Here is a 17,630-nt window from a genome sequence, read left to right as displayed (position 1 = left end):
TCATCCCGGCGGCCGCCGGGTCGGGATTTTATGAATGAAAAGCAACCCCGCCGCCCTCGTGCACGGGCTGATGCTCCGAGGCTCCCGCGTGCTGGGGCCCAACGCGAGCCTGGGTGCCCAGGGAGGGGGACACGGCGGTGGGCGCGCCCTTGTCGGGCCATCCGCTCCTCCCGAGGCGTGAGCCCAGGGTAATTACCCTCCTGGACCCGGAATATTAGTAACCCTGATCCTCGGCGGGGGAGGGGCGCGGGAATCAGCTCTGAAAAGTGAGGGGGTCTTGTCCTGTTGTGTGCGCCCTTGCGAAGGGGAGGGGGGGGGGCTTTTTAATCCGTTTTCTTTGAGCCTTTAACGTTAGGGTATCAGATGGTTTGATGACACTAGACTACATTCAGAGGGAAGTTAATGAACAGTGTTCTTAATTTGGGGCAGGTAGAGTAAAAACTAAAAAAAAATGTTAAGACTGGGTAAGATGTCCTTTTATTTTAAAAATAAGCACCAGAGACTGAATCTTTTCATTTTAAAAAACTATATTCTTAGAAGTTTGCGATTAATATTGGGGACTCGCGTATAGCCACGAATATATATAGGTTTTGTTTAAAACCATCAGATCAATACACCTATTTCTTTAACTTGTAATTGTTCTGATTGTTGCCAGACCCCCGCCAACCGCCTCAGGCTCACGAATGCAGCCCCCGGGCAAATTCTAAAGGTGAAGAGAGGTCCACACCCCCAACAAAGCCAATTAGGAAGTTTCCGGTGGTCTTCTCCCAGGCGGGGAGGCGACTAGTATTTCCAGCGATTTAGCTTAATTTTTAATTTAAAAAATGAGACAGGACAGAGACCACTGTTTTGCAGCCTTCCTTTCAGAGTGTTTTTCTAGCTGTTAAATTGCCGGCACAGGGCGGGGACGCGGGGGGAGGGTTGCGGGCCCCCCGCAAGAATGGACTAGCTAAGGTAGGAAGACAGCGCGCAGATCCCCCAGGCGAGGAGGACAGGGCGAAGGAAATGCTGGCCACCATCTTGGGCTGCTGCTGGAATTTTCGGGCATTTATTTTATTTTATTTTTTGAGCAAGCGCATGTTAGGCTGAAAGCCCTTTAACTTTGGGGGTTACCCCTCCGGCATTTGCACAGACCCCCCTCGGTGCGGGAATGAAACCTCCACCGGAGTTGTCGGCTCTGCCGTGAGTCCCTGAATGGTAAATGGTTCCTGAAATTTACACGTGTTAATGAAAATGAAAGAGGACAGACGCTAAGATTCCTTGGCTGCCTCCTCCCGTGGGTGCCCTCGTGGCGTTCTCGGAAATGCGCCCATTCTCCCGGCTCAGAGTGTCACCGAACCCCAGCGTCCCCCCTCCATGCGGTCTCCCCCAGCTGCGTGTGGCCTGCCCGCCCTCCTAGTTGTCCCCCTCTGCAGAGCCACCTTCACCCAACCCCCCAAATCCTGCGGGACCCGCTCGGGGATGACAGACCTCCCCCCAACCCCCGCTCCTTCACCCCTCTTCCCCGGCGGGGAGAAAGGCTGCCTTAGGACGGTTTGCATTTCTATGAAAACCCGGCTTCGGGGGCAACACCGCGCGATGCAGGCGCGGCGCCTCCGGGATGGCTTTTGGGCTCTGCCCCTCGCCGCTCCCCGGCTCTCGGCGCCCGCGCCCCCTCCCCCTGCGCCCGGCCCCCCTCCTTCCCGCTCCCATTCTCTGCCCGGCTTTGATCTCTGCTTAACAACAGTAACGTCACACGGACTACAGGGGAGTTTTGTTGGAAGTTGCAAAGTCCTAGAGCCTCCAGAGGGCTGTCGGCGCAGTAGCAGCGAGCAGCAGCGTCCGCGCGCTCCGGCGAGGGGCAGACGAGCTCGAGGGAGCGCGGGGCAGCAGGAGCCCGAGCCGAGCGCCGACCCAGCCCCGGACCCACCGCCGCCCTCCGGCCACCTAGCCGAGCCCCCAACCATGGCACACCAGCTCCTGTGCTGCGAGATGGAGACCATCCGCCGGGCGTACCCCGATGCCAACCTCCTCAACGACCGAGTGCTGCGGGCCATGCTCAAGGCGGAGGAGACCTGCGCGCCCTCGGTGTCCTACTTCAAGTGTGTGCAGAAGGAGATCCTGCCGTCCATGCGGAAGATCGTGGCCACCTGGATGCTGGAGGTGCGGGGCTCCGGGCGGCTGTCTTAGCACTTTCCTGCGACTTGTTGCGCAAACCCACTTTTCTTTGCCACTCATCTCCCTCCCTTCTCTCCCACCCGAACTTTGAAGTTTGCCAGAGTGTTGCTAGGAATCGTAGTTCCAAAATATATAGATATTCAGGGTATTTTTTTGAACAAGGAGGGGGTGGGGGTGGGGTCGTTAGATAATTATTTTCGTGGGGGGGGCGGCGGCTGTCGAAGAGGGGTACCCTGGGAGAAAGCCACTGCCCGGGCACCCCAGTTGGCTTCGGGGTGCGGGCCTGTAGGCTGGGCGTCCTTTGTGGCCCCCGCCGGGACCTCCACCGCGCAGCCCCGCTGCGCCTCCTCTTGCCGCCGCGCGGCTGCTGAGCCGCCAGCTCCAGGGGGAGGGGGCATAGATTTGATTTTTAAATTAATATCCATGGACACGTATGCAAGGGCAGCTCGTGCCAGTATTATGCGCCATCTTTGTTCTTTTATTGCAAAGCAAAAGTGTTTATTAATAATTGGGGGCAGGGTGGGGGCGGGGAGCGGCCGGCCAGGCGCTTGGGGCCGCCGCGAGGGGCCGCGCCGCCGCCGGGAACCAGCGGGAGGGGCGCGGGGACAGAGCTCGGGTAGTTGTGGGGGGACCCCTCTCGGGAAAGGGGGCCCCTTTGTTCAAGCAATGGGTCCCGGGGCGTCCCGCAAGGCCAGCTTGGGCCGGAGAGCACGCCGGGCTGCAAGGTCGCGTGGCCCCCAAGACGCTAGGAATGGACCCTTATCTGCCGGGATCTCAGCTTGGGGGACCTGTCTGGAGCGAGCTGGGGGCCAGGGGCACGTTTGCAGGCTTTCAGAGGGCTCCCCGGGGCACCACAAGTATTTTAAAATAATTTTTGTAAGTGCGGCGTGGTGCCCTTGCGAGAGGGAAACGGCGCCCGCGCCCAGGGGGAAGGGGAGCCCCCGAATTTGAATTCCTGGGGCTCTCCCCTGAGCCCGCAACGAGCTCCCGACTCCCGGCCTGGGTAAAGGACAGTCTGAGGGTCATTTTCAGGGGATTTTTATGTACCCACTTAATTTTTTTATATTTTTAAATATTTTTTGAAAAGATGACGTCTGGGGAAATGCGGCGCGGCGGCCTGGGACGCCACCTTTGTGTCTCGCAGGCGCTGCGAGCGCGGCGCCCAGCCCCGCGGCCCTCCCCGCTGCCCTGCGCCCCATTTTTTGCCGACCCCAGGTCTGGTGGCTCCCGAAGCACCCACGCGGGCCGGGGTCCCGGGGGCCCACAGCCCGCGCGCGGCACACGCCGCCCAGCCGTGCCCGCTCCCGCCCCCACTGTGCCAGCCTAGCTGGGACTTTCCCTTTCAGTTTCGGGGTGGGTGGGTATTGGGGACTCCCGGGGAAGGGGGGCGCGGCGGCGGCGGCTTCTGCCGCCCCCTGCCCCGACCCTCCGCGCGCTCGGGGACCCCGCAGTCCAGTGGCCCTGGCGCGAGCCGGGTCGGGGGGCGCGAGGTCTCCGCAGAGGGGGCCGGGCGCTCCCGGCGGCGGCGGCGGCGGTCACGGCCCCCGGTGCCCCCCGGCAGGTCTGCGAGGAGCAGAAGTGCGAGGAAGAGGTCTTCCCGCTGGCCATGAACTACCTGGACCGCTTCCTGTCGCTGGAGCCCGTGAAAAAGAGCCGCCTGCAGCTGCTGGGGGCCACCTGCATGTTCGTGGCCTCGAAGATGAAGGAGACCATCCCCCTGACGGCCGAGAAGCTGTGCATCTACACTGACAACTCCATCCGGCCCGACGAGCTGCTGGTAACCCTGGGACCCCCGCCACGGTCCCCGAACGCCCCGTTAGCCGCGGGACCCCGGGGTGGGGGAGGCGCGGGGGTCCCAGGTGGGCCGCCGAGAGACCCTCGGCCCCCGAGGAAGGCGGCCGCACGGGCGGGGCCCCGCGCCGCCCCGCAGCCGCGCCGCCTCCCCCCTGGCTTTCTCTCCGACTCCCACCGCCTCTGCGCCCCCAGCTTTGCGAAAAGTGGGGGGCGCGCGCCCTCCAGCGGCGGCGGCGGGGCGGCGCCCGCGCAGTTGACCCGGCCCCGCGTTCCAGGTGTGGGCGGACCCCTGGTCTCCGCGGGCCCAGGGTAGGCTGAGTTTAGGGCAGGACCCTTGGCGAGCAGCACCGTCCCTGCTCGGAATATGGGGTCGCGCGCTGTCCCCCTCACTTCCTGGATCCTCCAGCGACCCGCATCCCCTCTCCCCGTCCACTGGGGTCCTCGCCTGCGCCTCTCGACACGCGTTTCCCCCGGGTCCGCAGCACATGGAGCTGGTCCTGGTGAACAAACTCAAGTGGAACCTGGCGGCCATGACCCCGCACGACTTCATCGAGCATTTCCTCTCCAAAATGCCGGTGGCCGAGGAGAACAAGCAGATCATCCGCAAACACGCGCAGACCTTCGTTGCCCTCTGTGCCACAGGTAGGGTGCTGGCCCCCGCCGCTGGTGCCCGGGAGGAGCTGCTTGGCCCCCGCCTCGGTTTCCCCGTTGGTGGAGATGGTCCCTGGGACCCTCCCGTTCTTGGAAGGTCTCCTCTGTCCCCTGTTCTGGGGAGCAGAGAGGGCTGGGCTGCTTTTAAGGGCTCCAGGGAGGGGGGCGTTGCCTCCTGGGCGGGGGCAGCAGAGCCTGGTCTGTTACCACCCAATGCCTGGGGGCCGCGGGGGCGGGTGGCCCGCCTGCCTGTGTCCAGCTGCTCTAGCTTCTGCTCCCCACTGCAGGCAGGGGTCACTCTGTGCTGAAAGGGGTCTACCTTGGCCATCCAGCCCCCACTGTCCCCCTCCCCACCCGTTCTTCCCATGTCCTCAAGGAGCCTGAGCTGCGGGGTCCCCCTCCTGGCCTCTTCCAAGCTGGGCCACCTGCCAGGGGCGCCTCCAAGGGTGGGGAGCGCCGGCCGGCAGTGCCTGGACCACGTCCTCTGGGCCGCAGGCTGCGGCCCTCGTGCGGGGGTGGCCAGCAGAGGCGCTTGTCTGCCTGAGGCCCTGCCGGGGCGCCGGCTCTGCTCCCTGCTCTTCCTGGGAGCGGCTTCAGAGTGCCTGGGCTCAGGCCGCTGCGGTTGGCAGCAGGAGCCCCACCCACCCACCCCCTGCAACTCCCCTGGCACCATTCTGGACCATCCCTGGGGGACCCTCCCTGGCAGGGCCCTCTCCCCAGCCCCCACGCGGCCAGTCACTCAGAACCCAGGGAGACACAGATGCCACCTCCTGCTTCTCCCAGCCCTGCTGCCTGAGCCCTTTGACCCCTTCCTCCCTTGGATCCCATGCTCTGGGCCCAGGACTCCTGGGGACCCTGACCAGGGACCCAAGCCCCATCCTGCCCAGCTCTTCTGCAGGCCGTCTCTCCCCCTCACCAGGCCTCAGCAGTCAGATCTGTCGGGGGCTCCCTCTTGGCAACCTGAGGACCACGCTCCACCAAAGAGGGGTTGACATCTTTCACCCCCTCCCTAGAAGGGGTGGGGTCCCCCACCCACCATCTGATGTCACTCTCTCCATGTCCAGGGGCTCTAGTGGCTGAGGTTTCCAGGTTAGGGGAGGCGGAGAGATTGTGCTACCCGCTTCTTCTGCCTGCTCAAGGCGTGAACTCCTCTAAGAAGGACCCCTCAGAAGTCCTGCCAAGTGAGCCGTGGGGTGGGGGCAGACAAGAGGCCAAAAACATCTCAGTTTGGATGGATCTGAGGGGTGAGGGTGCCCCCTCCCCTGGCTCTCCTGCCCCACAGCACCCGCCCTTGGGCAGGGACAGTGTGGGGGGGCGGCTCTCACACATGTCTCCCCGGCCTCCAGGGGCCAGCCCAGCAAGCGGGCAGGGAGGCATTCTCTGGCTGGGATGCCTCCGAGAAGAGAAGCCTCCAGAGATTTGCAGGCAGCCTTTTATGGAGCTGAAAGTGGTTCAGAGAAACGACCAAGTTTCCCGCAGATAATGCAAGGAACGGTTCCTGCACGCGCTCCCCCGAGGATGGCTGGGACAGCCCGGAGCCCCCCCCCCCAAGTCCAGGGACCCCTGGGAAGTGGGGTGTGTGGCCTGGGTGGGATGCAGACAGCACAGAAGCTGGGCACAGAGGCCATGCCCGCGCTCTGGTGGCTGTCTAAGAACCGGCCCAGCCAGCGCCCCTGGCGGCTGTCTAAGAACCGGCCCAGCCAGCGCCCCTGGCCTGAAGTTACACAGATACCTTCTCACACCTGGGGTGAAAGGGGGGGGAATGGCCTGGGGTGACTCAGCATTTCATCTGCAGCAGCATTTGGGGGGGCCTAGGGAGCAGCACCCCCCAACCGGGTCCTGAGCTGATGAACTTAAGCGGCACAGCTGTGTGCTTTAGTCACAAGTGGGGGTGGGAGGTAGTTTCTTGGATGAGAAGGGCACGTTACAGCCTCAAACAGGTTTTGTGAAGTGGAGGCATGAGCACGTGTCCCAGGAGATGCTTTGCCCTCCACATGGCAGGGGTCCCGTTAGAAGGTGCTGGAGAGGGGGGCGGGTGTCTGCTCCTCCTGGTCCATGTGCCTGGCAGACCTAGGTTCCTGATTAGGTGCCCAGGGGTGGTGGGGCACATCACCCACACACCGGGTAGGGTTTTGCTCTACTTCTAATGTATGTGTCCACGTGTGCACGCTCTGTGCTCAAGTTTTGCTCAGTTGTGTCCGACTCTTTGCAGCCCCATGGACCATAGCCCACCGGGCTCCTCTGTCCATGGGCTTCTCCAGGCAAGAATACTGCAGAGGGTGGCCGTTTCCTCCTCCAGGGGTATCTTCCCAGCCCGGGGATCGAGCCTGGGTCTCCTGTATCACCTGTTCCGGCAGGCAGATTCTTTACCAGGAGTGCCACCTGGCCCATGGGTGTATGCAGTACAGCGTTTCTTGTGAGGAGCGCACCTCTTTGAGGCTGGCACAGTACCAGGATGGGAGAACAGGCCCGAGGGGGGTCAGCTCCAACGCCCACTGGCTGTGTGGCCCACTGGACTCTTGGCCGCTCAGTCGTGCCTGACTCTTGGCGACCCCATGGACTGGGCAGCAAATAGGAACAGCACACACATACGCACGCTTATGCTTGTGCACACCGTCCAAGCATGTCATCCCTTCCCTGCTGGACGGGGCTCTCAAGGTGCAGCCAGTCAGAAGCCGTGCTCTGGCCACAGCGGTGTCTGAGATTCTGATGGGCCCTGATGAAACGCTCCCAGGCTGGGTGGACCTGCTCCTGTTTAGAGGGAAGTGGGGGGCACACCTCGCGGGGGCATTTCTTTTTTAAGTGGTTAGAGCGTGCAGCCCCAACTTTGTCTCCCCTTCAGGGCTGGCTGTCTTTCTCCCCTCCCAGCCCTTCTGCAGGCTCCTGCTCCCTGGAAGGAGGCCCTGGCTGTTCGCTCTTACAGTGAAATCTCAAGCCAGGCAGTGGGGCGGGGGCGTGCTCCCCTGTCCCCCAGGGGCCGCATTGCCTTTGTGCCCTGTCCCCTCCCACACAGCTCAGTGGTGCAGGGTGAGGTGGTGGGGACTGACCTCCTAGAGCCCAACTCCAGGCCGAGAGGACCCCCTCCGACCCCCATTCAGATGCTGAGATCAGAGGCCTCCCGCCAGTCATTCCTCGTTGAAAATGACAGAGGTAGCCTGCAGGCCCTGGGTCACTTCAGTGTCCTTTGTGGCTTTTCCACCTTCCATGACACTGTTCCCCCTGAAGGGAAGCCAGGTGTGCGTACAGCAGGAAGTGGCCGATGGGTGACCTTGGCTGGGTGCCACCCAGGGAGCCAGCCTCCCCCCACCGCCCCGCCGCCTGGGTGGACATTGGCCCAGCAGCGTGGGGAGAGCTGCTGAGGACACGCAGATGCAGTGATGAAGTCACACTGCACCCCTCCCAAGTCCCTGGGTGCGGGTAAATGGAGTGAACATCTGGGCACGGCTTCCTACGTGGAGGGTGGCCGCCCCAGTGCTTGGGGTTTGCGTTGTAGAGGGACACTGTCTTCCTTGTGGGTGTTCCCCACCTTCTTACGACTCTTCTATGTACTGTGTGAATAAGCGATCCGTTCATAGGCTTACATGCCAAGAGGCCTCCGCCAGCGGTTTTCCTGGTCTGCTTTCCTGGCGTCTGTAAATGAGCGTCTCAGGCCGTGTTCGGGGAGCCTGAGCTGACTTGCTCTCTCTGCTGCCCAGGGTGATGACCAAGGATGGGGCGTGGGGAGCCTTGCCGACTTTCTGACCATCCCTTTGAAATTTGCAGGACAGGCCGGGGTGGGGAGCCCTGAACACAGGGTCCCGGAGCACCCTCACTCAACCCCCTTGCCTCTCTGTCTCCCCGTGCCACAGACGTGAAGTTCATTTCCAACCCGCCCTCCATGGTGGCCGCCGGGAGCGTGGCGGCCGCGGCTCAAGGCCTGCACCTGGGAAGCGCCAACGGCTTCCTCTCCTATCACCGCCTGACACGGTTCCTCTCCAAGGTGATCAGATGTGACCCGGTGAGTCTCCCGCTCCCGCGTGGGCAGGGGGCCTGCCCGGCTCTGGGCACTAGAAGTTATCAAGGGCCTGGGAAGCAGGGCCCACGTGGAGGATGGATGGACCGGCGGCTGTCTGCGTCTGGCAGCATGGGCCAGGCTGCAGCCTTGGCAGAGTGCCTGGGGGCACTCCACGCCCTTTGCCGGGGGGTGGGGCTCCTTTGGGGAGAAAAGACTCCAGGAACTTGTCAGTGGGTAGGAGGGTGGTCCCCGGGGGCCCCTGGAGCCTAAACCCCTCCCGGGGTGGGGGAGCCATCCAGGAAGAGGGGCCACAAGGCAGGCGGGGTCAACGGTCCGTGCCCTAATGCCGTGTGGGGTGGGGACCGGTCGAGCTTTGTCCGGGTGACAATGTGGATGCCCGATAAATGGAAGCTTTACAAGGGCTCCTGTGAGGTCTCCCTCCACGGCGAGCCGCTCCAGACAACTTGTTTTTATGGCCCCTTTTGAGAGGCTGCTTCTGTGAAAGCCAGAGTCCATTGTCTCTTTTTTCCTTAAAGATGCCATTGTCTTATCCCCCATTCTTTTCCTAAACAATTAAAGTGACAATTACAAGGGTCGGGGGCATTTACCAAATTAGACCAGCAAGGTTTGGTGGCGGGGGAGTCACACCGGCCCTGCCAGGGTCCCATGGGGGAGACAGTGACCGCCTTGACCCCCGTCCAGGTCTGGCTCGGGCTGCTGGTGATCCCCCCTCGAGCAGGCGGGAGGCAGAGGACAGGCGGGGTGTGGGGTGGACGCCCGCCTGTCCTCTGCCAACGGCGCTTGGCCGCAGCCTGCGTGACCCCCAGAGGAGGAAGCTTTCCTGTCTGGAGGCGTGGGCATCTCGGAGAGGGAGTCCCGTGGAAGGAGCAGGCATCTCAGCCTCACTGCCAGGGGTCAGCCTCAGCCAAACACGCCACCGATGGTGCTGTCCCCAGACAGTCGTAGGAAATGACTGCGTAACCCCTCATTTGAATAGAGATTGTTTTAATTAGACCTGAGACAAAGGCTTCCCGGCTGAAGCATGGGGCAGTGGGGGAATCGTTAGTCTGGTGACCAGGTGACAAACAGCACTGAGTTCAGACAGAAAGTTCTCGGTGGTGGAGGCGTGGCCCCGTCTGCCTTCCACGGGATGAGGCTGAGGGGGCTGTGGGGTGCGGGGCTCCACAGAGAGGGGCCCTTCCTGTACCCCTCTGCTCTAGCTCCACCACACGGCCCCCCGAGTTACAGGGGCAAGTGAGCTGTCCCCGGGAGGGGAGGGGCCTTCCTGCTATGGTGGTGGTGGGGCTTTCCGGAGGCAGTGGTGGGTGTTTGAATGGGAGCCTGAGGGGGGTGTCGGCAGTCTTGGGTCCCCCGCCACACCTTCCGGGCCTCAGTTTCCGCTTCTGTAAATGGGGCCATGTGCACATACATGCCTTCTTCCTTTGCCGTGATGAATATTGAAAAGGTGTCTCGGGAAGCCTCCCCAGCCCGTAATCCCTGTACCCGTGGGAGATCCCCAGGGGTTCACTCAAGCCCTCCTGGTCCAGCTTCACTTTTCTGGGATGATGTTCACCGTAGCCAGCCCCATCTAGGTGGATGCTGGGGGTGCCTTCCCATGCCAAACCTTGCTCCTCCAGTGGGAAAGACATGGGTCTGGGCTCCGGACTGCCCTGAAGCCTTCTCCTGGTTCCAGAAGAGAAGGCCTGTGTGGACTCTGTTTAGCCCGGGAGCCATGGCCACCCGACTGCCAGAGGCGCCTTTGAGCTGCTGGGAGATTTGCCCCCGGGTGGGACCAGCAGAGGCCCACAGCCTCCATGGTTCCTCCTCCCCCTTGAACTCGTGGGGTGGTCGCTGCGGGAGGAGGTCTGTGGCAGGCGGGAGCCATGCCTGGCCGGAGCATCTTCCGGGATGCAGGCCCGAGCAGGAGAGGACGGCGGTAAAGGACCCAGGTCCCACAGGGCCGCCTGGCGTTCATCCTCTGTCAGGCATGGCCTAATGCTTCTGACGGCCGTTCATCACGGGAGGCTGGGTTCACCACCGGGGCTGACATAACAGAGGTTAAGTCCAAGAAGCGGGGCCTCAGAGGGCCTCCTGTCCGGGCTCAGATGATGCTGCTGAATGTGCTGAGGGGGCCGTAGTGGGGCCAGTGGGAACCTGGGGGCTGGGCTGTGCTGGGGGTCCGGGCAGGTGGGCAGGGTCAGCCGTGTCCACCGGAGCCCCTGGGTCCTGAGTGGGCTTGCCACCGCCTGGGTGATCTGTGGGCTCCTTGGGCCAGGGCAGGGGAGCAGCTGGTGGCCAGACAGGGTCAGCACTATGGATCCTGGGGTCTGGAGTCTGAGGGAAGCAGCATTTGAGGTTAGTGGAGCCCCTTCTGAGAGCCCCGTGCCCACCCCCCTCGCCCAGGACTGCCTCCGCGCCTGCCAGGAGCAGATTGAAGCCCTCCTGGAGTCCAGCCTGCGCCAGGCCCAGCAGCAGAACTTGGACCCCAAAGCCGCGGAGGAGGAAGAAGAGGAGGAGGAGGTGGACCTGGCCTGCACGCCCACCGACGTGCGTGACGTGAACATCTGAGGGTGCCGTGGCGAGGGAGGGGCCGCCCCGGCCTGGCCCCCTCAGGGGGAGAGCGGCCCCCTCCTCACTGTCCTGGTGTTTTCCTTTGCTCTTTTTCCCTTCCATCTCTGACTTAAGCAAAAGAAAAAAGTACCCGAAAAGCTGTCTTTAAAAAAAAAAAAGGAGAGGAAAAAAAAAATAGTATTTACATAACCCTAAGCTGGAGAGAGGGAAGAGGGTTGTGCTACAAAAATAGAGGATTTTAAGCCCCGTAATCAACTAGTTTTGATGTTCATGTGTTTGTGTCTCCGTGTTGTAAGAATAGACATTAACACAGAAGCGAGTCTGCGGGAGAGGATTAGATTTGATTCTTTATGTGTTTAAAACAAACAAAAAAAAGCATAAAAATGTTTCTTAAAAAAAATAATAGAAAAAAGTCCACATCCCATTTTTAAAGTAGAAGAGGATTTTAGATAGGGGAGCATACTCGTGTGCTTTTCTTAAGGACACGGCTTTAAAGCAGTTCTAGGCATCCTGTATCTTGCTTATGCATGTAGTCACTTTATAAGTCATTTGTTTATTTTATTTTGTAGGTAGGCGTGTAACCTTCACCTTGTCAATGGCTGATGTAATGTAACCTCTCGGCTAGGGTAGCATTAGAGTTTGGCATCTTGGAAAGGCTAATCCTCTTTCTCCCTGTGGACTGACCACCGGGGGGGGGGTCTGTCAGGCGCCGGCCTGCATCACAGTGACGAAGGCCGCCACCAACTCCTAGTCCACTACCGGAAAGAGAAACCGCAATAGTGACCTAATATATTCTATTTTTATAATCTTCATATTTTTGTAGTTAACCTGTTTATGAGATGCTGGTTTTTTTTTTTTCACTCAACAGACCTGCAGCCTGCTTATATCCAGGTGAAATCTACAGCTGTTCTGTTCTGTTTTGTTGGTTTGTTTTTTTTTTCCTTCTCGATATTCCAAAACCATTCCATTTCAAAGCACTTTCAGTCTCTAGGTGACATCTCTGCTTCTGTGGTGTGTGGAGGGCGGGGAACAGTTTCCTCATGGAATGGTTTGGGGATATTCCAGTCCTACGGTGCAGACAGGACGAAGGCAGGTGCTTGTCTCTGTGGCGTTAGCGGAAGGCGGGTGACGCTTCGGAGGCCTGGGCTCTGGTCGAGGAGAAGAAAGTGTGCACTCATTCTTCACGTTGCCAGGATGCTGTGTTCCTTTCCTTTTCTGTAGAGAAGCTGAAGTTTAGGAATCCTTCAGTGCCAACTGGTGTTTGAAAGTAGAGGCCTTAAAGGTTTGCCTAGAGAACCAGCAGTTTCAGAGTTAACTTTAGATGTTTTGCAACGGAAGGTTTTTAAACACTAAAATATATAATTTATAGTTAAGGCTAAAAAAGAATATTTATTGCAGAGGGTGTTTGTAAGGCCAGTATGATTTATAAAGTAATGCAATCTCCCCTTGATTTACACACACACACACACACACACTTTTCTGCCTTAGATGTCGCAGGTGTACGACAGTTTATTAAAGTTAGATCCTTTTATAGGAGGGGGGGGATGATCCCGAGAGAAAAACACAAAGACGTGAATTCAGCTGATCTGGCCTGTTTGGTGTTTCCCAGAGCGATCCAGTTGGAGAGGCATCAGTTTCAAGGACAAGTAGGGTGCTTGGAGACAAGTTCAGTTCTAATACGATCTCCGACCCCTCCTTTCATAAAAGAAACTTAGCAACCGATAGGTAATTTGCACATCTTGGCTGTGTACCTTTTTGTAATTATTCTGTAGGGAGTGTTTGAAGGGAGCAAGGAGGTGAGAGTGGAAGTGTGCCGAGGGGAGGCGGGCGGGGACCACGCGAGGGACAGGCTGCGGCTCCGTTTTCTTTGTTCGCTGCTACCGATGACTTCCCAGAACAGTCTGGAAACATCCACGTTGCTTCTCTTTATCTTTCACATTGTTTTGCTGCTATTGGAGGATCAGATTTTTTTTGGTTTGTTTTACAATGTCATATACTAGCCATGTTCTAGTTTGAATTTTCTCATAGAAAAAAAAAAATGTATTACGGATGCCTTTTTTTTGTAGGTTTTTTTTTTTTTATGTGATCAATTTTGACTTAATGTGATTACTGCTCTATTCCAAAAAGGTCCCTGTTTCACATACCTCAAGCTTCACTTGGCCATTTGCAGACCAGGCGGTCAGGCTGTCTGACCCACGGCCTCCTGCTTCGGCAGACAGACACGTGGACGAGAACCCAAACAAAGGGGCCCGGTGGGGATCCCCGACCCCCGGCCATGTTCACGAGGACCCCTGGGCGTCTCTGGAGACAGGCCATGTCCGTTTCCTCTGCCCTGCGCCTGTTGTGCTGGACTTTCCACCTGACCTGAGATTGACCGTCCAGTAGGTTCTACAGCTGTGTCGCTCTTTGCGTTTAGCTATGAAAACTGCATTGTTGTTGTTGTTGTTGTTGTTACAAGTGTGTCTCCATGTGCCACCGTGGTGCTGTGCTGTAGGACTTGCTCATTTGGCATGATTGCAATCGCTCCCGGACCATGTCTCGGTTTGGGGTGTGTTGTATGTGTTATATTATTAGTGTTCTGTTTGTGGTTCTGGTCATTATAGCAAAAAAGAAAAAAAAAGATGCTCATTTAGAGACTTCAGATCTCAACGATAAGCCAGCTAACAAGGCTGTATGCCCAAGAGCCGCCAAGCACGCTGCCGAACCAAAAGGACTTGCGCCGTCCACCGCAGCCCCAGGCGGGGCAGCCGCGACCCCCAGGCCCCTGGCGGGTGCAGCCCCACCTCACCCACCCTGCAGCCGGACCCCCGCTTGCGCTTACCTCAACCCTCCTGGCTGCGGCACCTCTGTCTGAACCAAACGGGGTCCGAGCGGGACGATCTGTCCATGGCCAGGGGTGGGGGAACGTGTGTGCTCTGAGGCCAAAGGCGAAGGGGGGGTCTGGGGGCAGTCTGTTCCGGGGTGGCGAGCGGGCGGGCGCTCGGGGGGTCTGTGTGTGTTTATGGTCGCACACCGCGGTGTTTCCCAGCACAGACATGTAACCGGCACGTTTCCAGCAGGAAACAAGACAAACGTGAAAAGTCTAGAAATAAAATTGGTAAAACCCCAGTGCAGCGCCTGCTTGTCTGTCTCCTGGGGCGGGGTGACAGGTGGGCCACTGCGGACACCGGGGCCGGGTCGGGCCACCCCGGGCGCCATGGGGTGTCGCAGGGTGTCTGCCCGCCTCCCTGGCCTCCACCCGCTAGGTGGCAGGACGTCCAGTCGTGACAACCAAGAACGCCTCGACATGTCAGCGGTCCCCTGGCGAGCAGCAGGGGGAAATCCAGCCCAGAGGTCTGCGGTGGGGTGGGCCACGTGAGGCCCCCAGAGATGGGGGACATACTTGGCAGGTGGCCCTGACCGCTTCAGACAGCGGCTCGGGGCCCAGTCATGCGACCGTACTGTCCCCCAGTGGATCAGCCCATGCCCTCCCCAGTTATTTGCAGATAGTCAAGTAAAGTTGGCATTCCTTAACTCGTCTGGCGCAAAATGCTGTTTGCTCCAGGTGAATCGTGGCCTCAAGGGGCCCTGAGCCCGGGGGAGTGACGTGAGTGTCCAGTCTGCGGTCCAGTGGCCTCCACCCGGACCTGGCGGCCTGGGAGGGCTGCTGGACACCTGCGAGGCCTCCTCTGGGCTTCAGAGGCCTGCGAACTGTCCACATTCCCAGCGCCAGGGGGAAGTAGTATGTGAACCCTGGTCCCAGCCCTGCGGGGGCCGGGGCCTCTTCTCAAAGCCTGGGGGTCCCCGAGGTGCCCTCCCCTCCCCTGACAAGCGTTCACTGACCTAGGAGCTCAGGAGCCAGGAGCAGCCCTGGGTCACGTGGCCAGTCCGCCAGTATGCACCAGGTCAGCTCACTGCAGCCCTTATGAAGCCCCTGCTGTGTACCAGGCTGCAGGGAGAGGGGTGGGGGACCATGAGTCCGGGGAACCTGTAGCTTCTGGGAGAGGGTGGCTGGAGGGGCTTGAATTGCAGCCTCCTCACACCAGCACTGCCAGCTGGATGTGGGGAAGAGGCAAGGTCCCTGCCCCGCGAGCCCGCCGGGCGCTCTAAAAGGGGGTTCCATACGGCAGGGGCGGAGGGATGGAGCTGCGGGGTCGGGGGCACCTGAAGGCCAGGGCCCGGTCTGCACCTCTGCAGTGGCTCAGCCCAGGACGTGCCCAGCCTTTGTCAGCACCAGGGCCCAGAGACGTTGACGGTCTGTCCCCGCGGACTGCAGGCCTGGAGGGGCCCAAGTGAGTGTCTGATGCCACCAGGGCCTCGGGCAGTTTCGGGGGGGGGGGGGCGGGGGCTTCCCTGTTGGCTCTGTGGGTAAAGAACCCGCCTGCAGTGCGGGAGACACAGGAGGCACAGGTTCAATCCCTGGGTCCAGAAGATCCCCTGGAGAAGGAAATGGTGACCCACTCCAGTCTTCTTGGAGAATCCCATGGACAGAGGAGCCTGACGGGCTGCAGTCCATGGGGTTACAGAGAGTCGGACGTGACTGAACATACCTTCCTAGAGGCAAGAGTGATTGCGTTAAGTTCCAGTGAGAATCGACAGAGGAAGCTGTGGGGGCAGAGGGTGGGGGGAGGTGGATGCTGGGGCGGCCGGGGCTGCGGGCTGTTTTATGGAGTCTAGGGTTTCAGGTGGAATATCTGTTCGTGGGTTGACAGGTCGGACAGTGGAAGGAACAGGGCGTGACGGGGAGGCGGCCCTTGGGTGTGGAGCATGGGAGGCGGGGAGCCAAAGCGGGGGACCCCGTGTGGATAAGATGCATGACCCCCAGCGCACAGAGGGTCTGGGCTGAGGGTCCTCCGGGGCCCATCTTTCCAGCACCGAAGCCCCCGGGAGGAGGGGGGTGGGCTCCCCTCAGTTGTGCTGCATGCCCAGAGCTCTCCAACTGCCACCATCCCCTTGGGGCCCCCTCCTGGGACGGCAGGGAACGCCCCGTCCCCTGGCGGTCTGGCTGCCCCTTGCCTGTCATGGAAACAAACCCGGGCCTTTGCGGGGCTTTGGAGACAAAGCTGTGCCATGTCAGTCCACCGTCCCCTTCCAGAAGCCTGGTCTCAGTTGGGCCCACGGCCACTCACCTGGGGCCTCCCTGCCTCCCAGCCGGTCTCCCTGCCTCTGGCAGCCCCTCCACCCTCTGCCAGACCTCCCTGGGGCTTCTAGCTCCTTCCGGCTCCGTCTGAGGTCCTGGGGCCTGGGCCCGTCTCTGGGACCTCGCCCCCATCTCCCCCAGCGTCACCCCCCTCTATCCCCGAAGTTCCCGCCCTCAGGACTGCAGGACACGCCGGAGGACTAGACCCCTTGGGTTTTGTGTCTGGAGTCCCCTCCCCCAGGTGACCTAAGACCCTCTGCCTGCATTCCCCACCCCACCCAGACGGGCGGCTCTGGGTGGTCCGGGAACCATCGCACACGGTGCTTCCCCGCTCCGGACTGTGAGCCCTGGAGGACAGCCGTCTGGCTGGTGGGGTGCGCCCCTGGCCTGCACACAGTGGGGCCGCGTGGAGCTGCAGAGGCCCTTCGGGACCCGGGTGTGGTGGGCAGGCCCCTCGTGTTGTGAGGAATCCGGGGCTGGGGGCTCCCCTGGAGCTGGCCAGCTCCTGATCCTGCCAAGGAGGTCCAGTAAGCCCCGGGACACAGCCTGTGTGCTAAGGCTGGGGCGGGGGGTGGTCCCTGGGCAGGCATGTTTGCAGAGGAGGTCACAGTCAGGCCCTGGGTGACCACGGCCTCGGGCCAGGCTCCCACCTCCCCCCAACCCCGACCCTGTCCCCCTGGAAGCCAGGCAGCCGTATCTCTGGGCCCTGCAGGTGGCAGGGGTCGGCTGTCCCATCATGAACCCAGCCCCAGCTCCGGGGGGCGGTGAGGGGGGGGCGCCTGTGTGGGGCGTGTGTCCCGCACGCTGGGCCGCCTCCGAGCGCACAGGGCTTTGTCATCCCAGGAATGCCTTTGATCAGGAGTTGGTGCAGGGGGGACGCAAGCCGGCCCCTGGCCTCTAATCCGTTCCCACAGTCCCCCTGCCCGCTGGCCCCTGCCCTGAGCCACACCGGGGCCCAGGAGACAATAGCTGCGGCCGGTGGGCGGGCAGCTGAGCGATGGGGCTGGAGGCCCACATCCGGGGGCATTGTCACCGCCAGCCCAGGGCGCACGGGGGGACGCGGGAGCCCTCACCGAAGGGCTGCCACCGGCCGGGGCAGCTCAGCTCGTCCTTACGAGCTACAGCTAACGGCAGCCGAGATGGCCTCTCCAGGGCGGTCCTCCAGAGCAAGACCCGTTTAGGTGGAAGGTCAGCCCACAGCCTGGAGCTCGCCAGGCAGTGGTCCTCCCGGTCCCATCGCGGGAGGTCAGTAGCTCAAGTTCACCAGTCACGCCCTGGGGACCAGATATCGTGCTATGGGCCAAACACGTCACTTCTCCCTAAATCTTAAATCAGCCCCCAGGG

The 17,630-nt window shown here is 60.8% G+C and overlaps 2 protein-coding genes across 5 annotated transcripts in view; one reads left to right on the top strand and one right to left on the bottom strand.

Annotated features, from left to right (window-relative positions):
• LTO1 (LTO1 maturation factor of ABCE1) overlaps window positions 1-17,630 on the bottom strand; it is a 67,838-nt gene that overhangs the window by 37,799 nt on the left and 12,409 nt on the right. The window lies entirely within an intron of this gene.
• CCND1 (cyclin D1) lies at window positions 1,758-14,633 on the top strand. Of its 3 annotated transcripts, XM_055580577.1 has the most exons (7): window positions 1,758-2,142; window positions 3,719-3,934; window positions 4,434-4,593; window positions 8,451-8,599; window positions 11,000-11,143; window positions 12,036-12,058; window positions 13,295-14,633. In XM_055580577.1, the coding sequence occupies exons 1-7, from the start codon at window positions 1,945-1,947 to the stop codon at window positions 13,533-13,535; spliced, it is 1,131 nt and encodes a 376-aa protein (XP_055436552.1). In that variant the 5' UTR covers window positions 1,758-1,944; the 3' UTR covers window positions 13,536-14,633. The 3 variants fall into 3 exon arrangements, with proteins under 3 accessions (XP_055436552.1, XP_055436553.1, XP_055436554.1); XM_055580578.1 differs by lacking the exon at window positions 12,036-12,058 and having other exon boundaries at window positions 13,295-14,632; XM_055580579.1 differs by lacking the exon at window positions 13,295-14,633 and having other exon boundaries at window positions 1,808-2,142; window positions 11,000-12,915.

The sequence above is a fragment of the Bubalus kerabau genome, chromosome 5 (assembly GCF_029407905.1).
Source record: "Bubalus kerabau isolate K-KA32 ecotype Philippines breed swamp buffalo chromosome 5, PCC_UOA_SB_1v2, whole genome shotgun sequence".
NCBI classification, from domain to species: Eukaryota; Metazoa; Chordata; class Mammalia; order Artiodactyla; family Bovidae; genus Bubalus; species Bubalus kerabau.
The sequence above is the reverse complement of the archived record's forward strand: the minus strand, read 5'-3'. Positions and strand labels throughout refer to the sequence as shown.

Bases quoted from the DNA above. Each gene is read 5' to 3' on its own strand.
- CCND1 (XM_055580577.1), top strand. From the start codon at position 1,945: ATGGCACACCAGCTCCTGTGCTGCGAGATGGAGACCATCCGCCGGGCG. The intron at 4,594-8,450 runs GTAGGGTGCTGG...CCCGTGCCACAG, and splicing joins CGTTGCCCTCTGTGCCACAG to ACGTGAAGTTCATTTCCAAC. The intron at 12,059-13,294 runs GTGAAATCTACA...TATTCCAAAAAG, and splicing joins TGCAGCCTGCTTATATCCAG to GTCCCTGTTTCACATACCTC.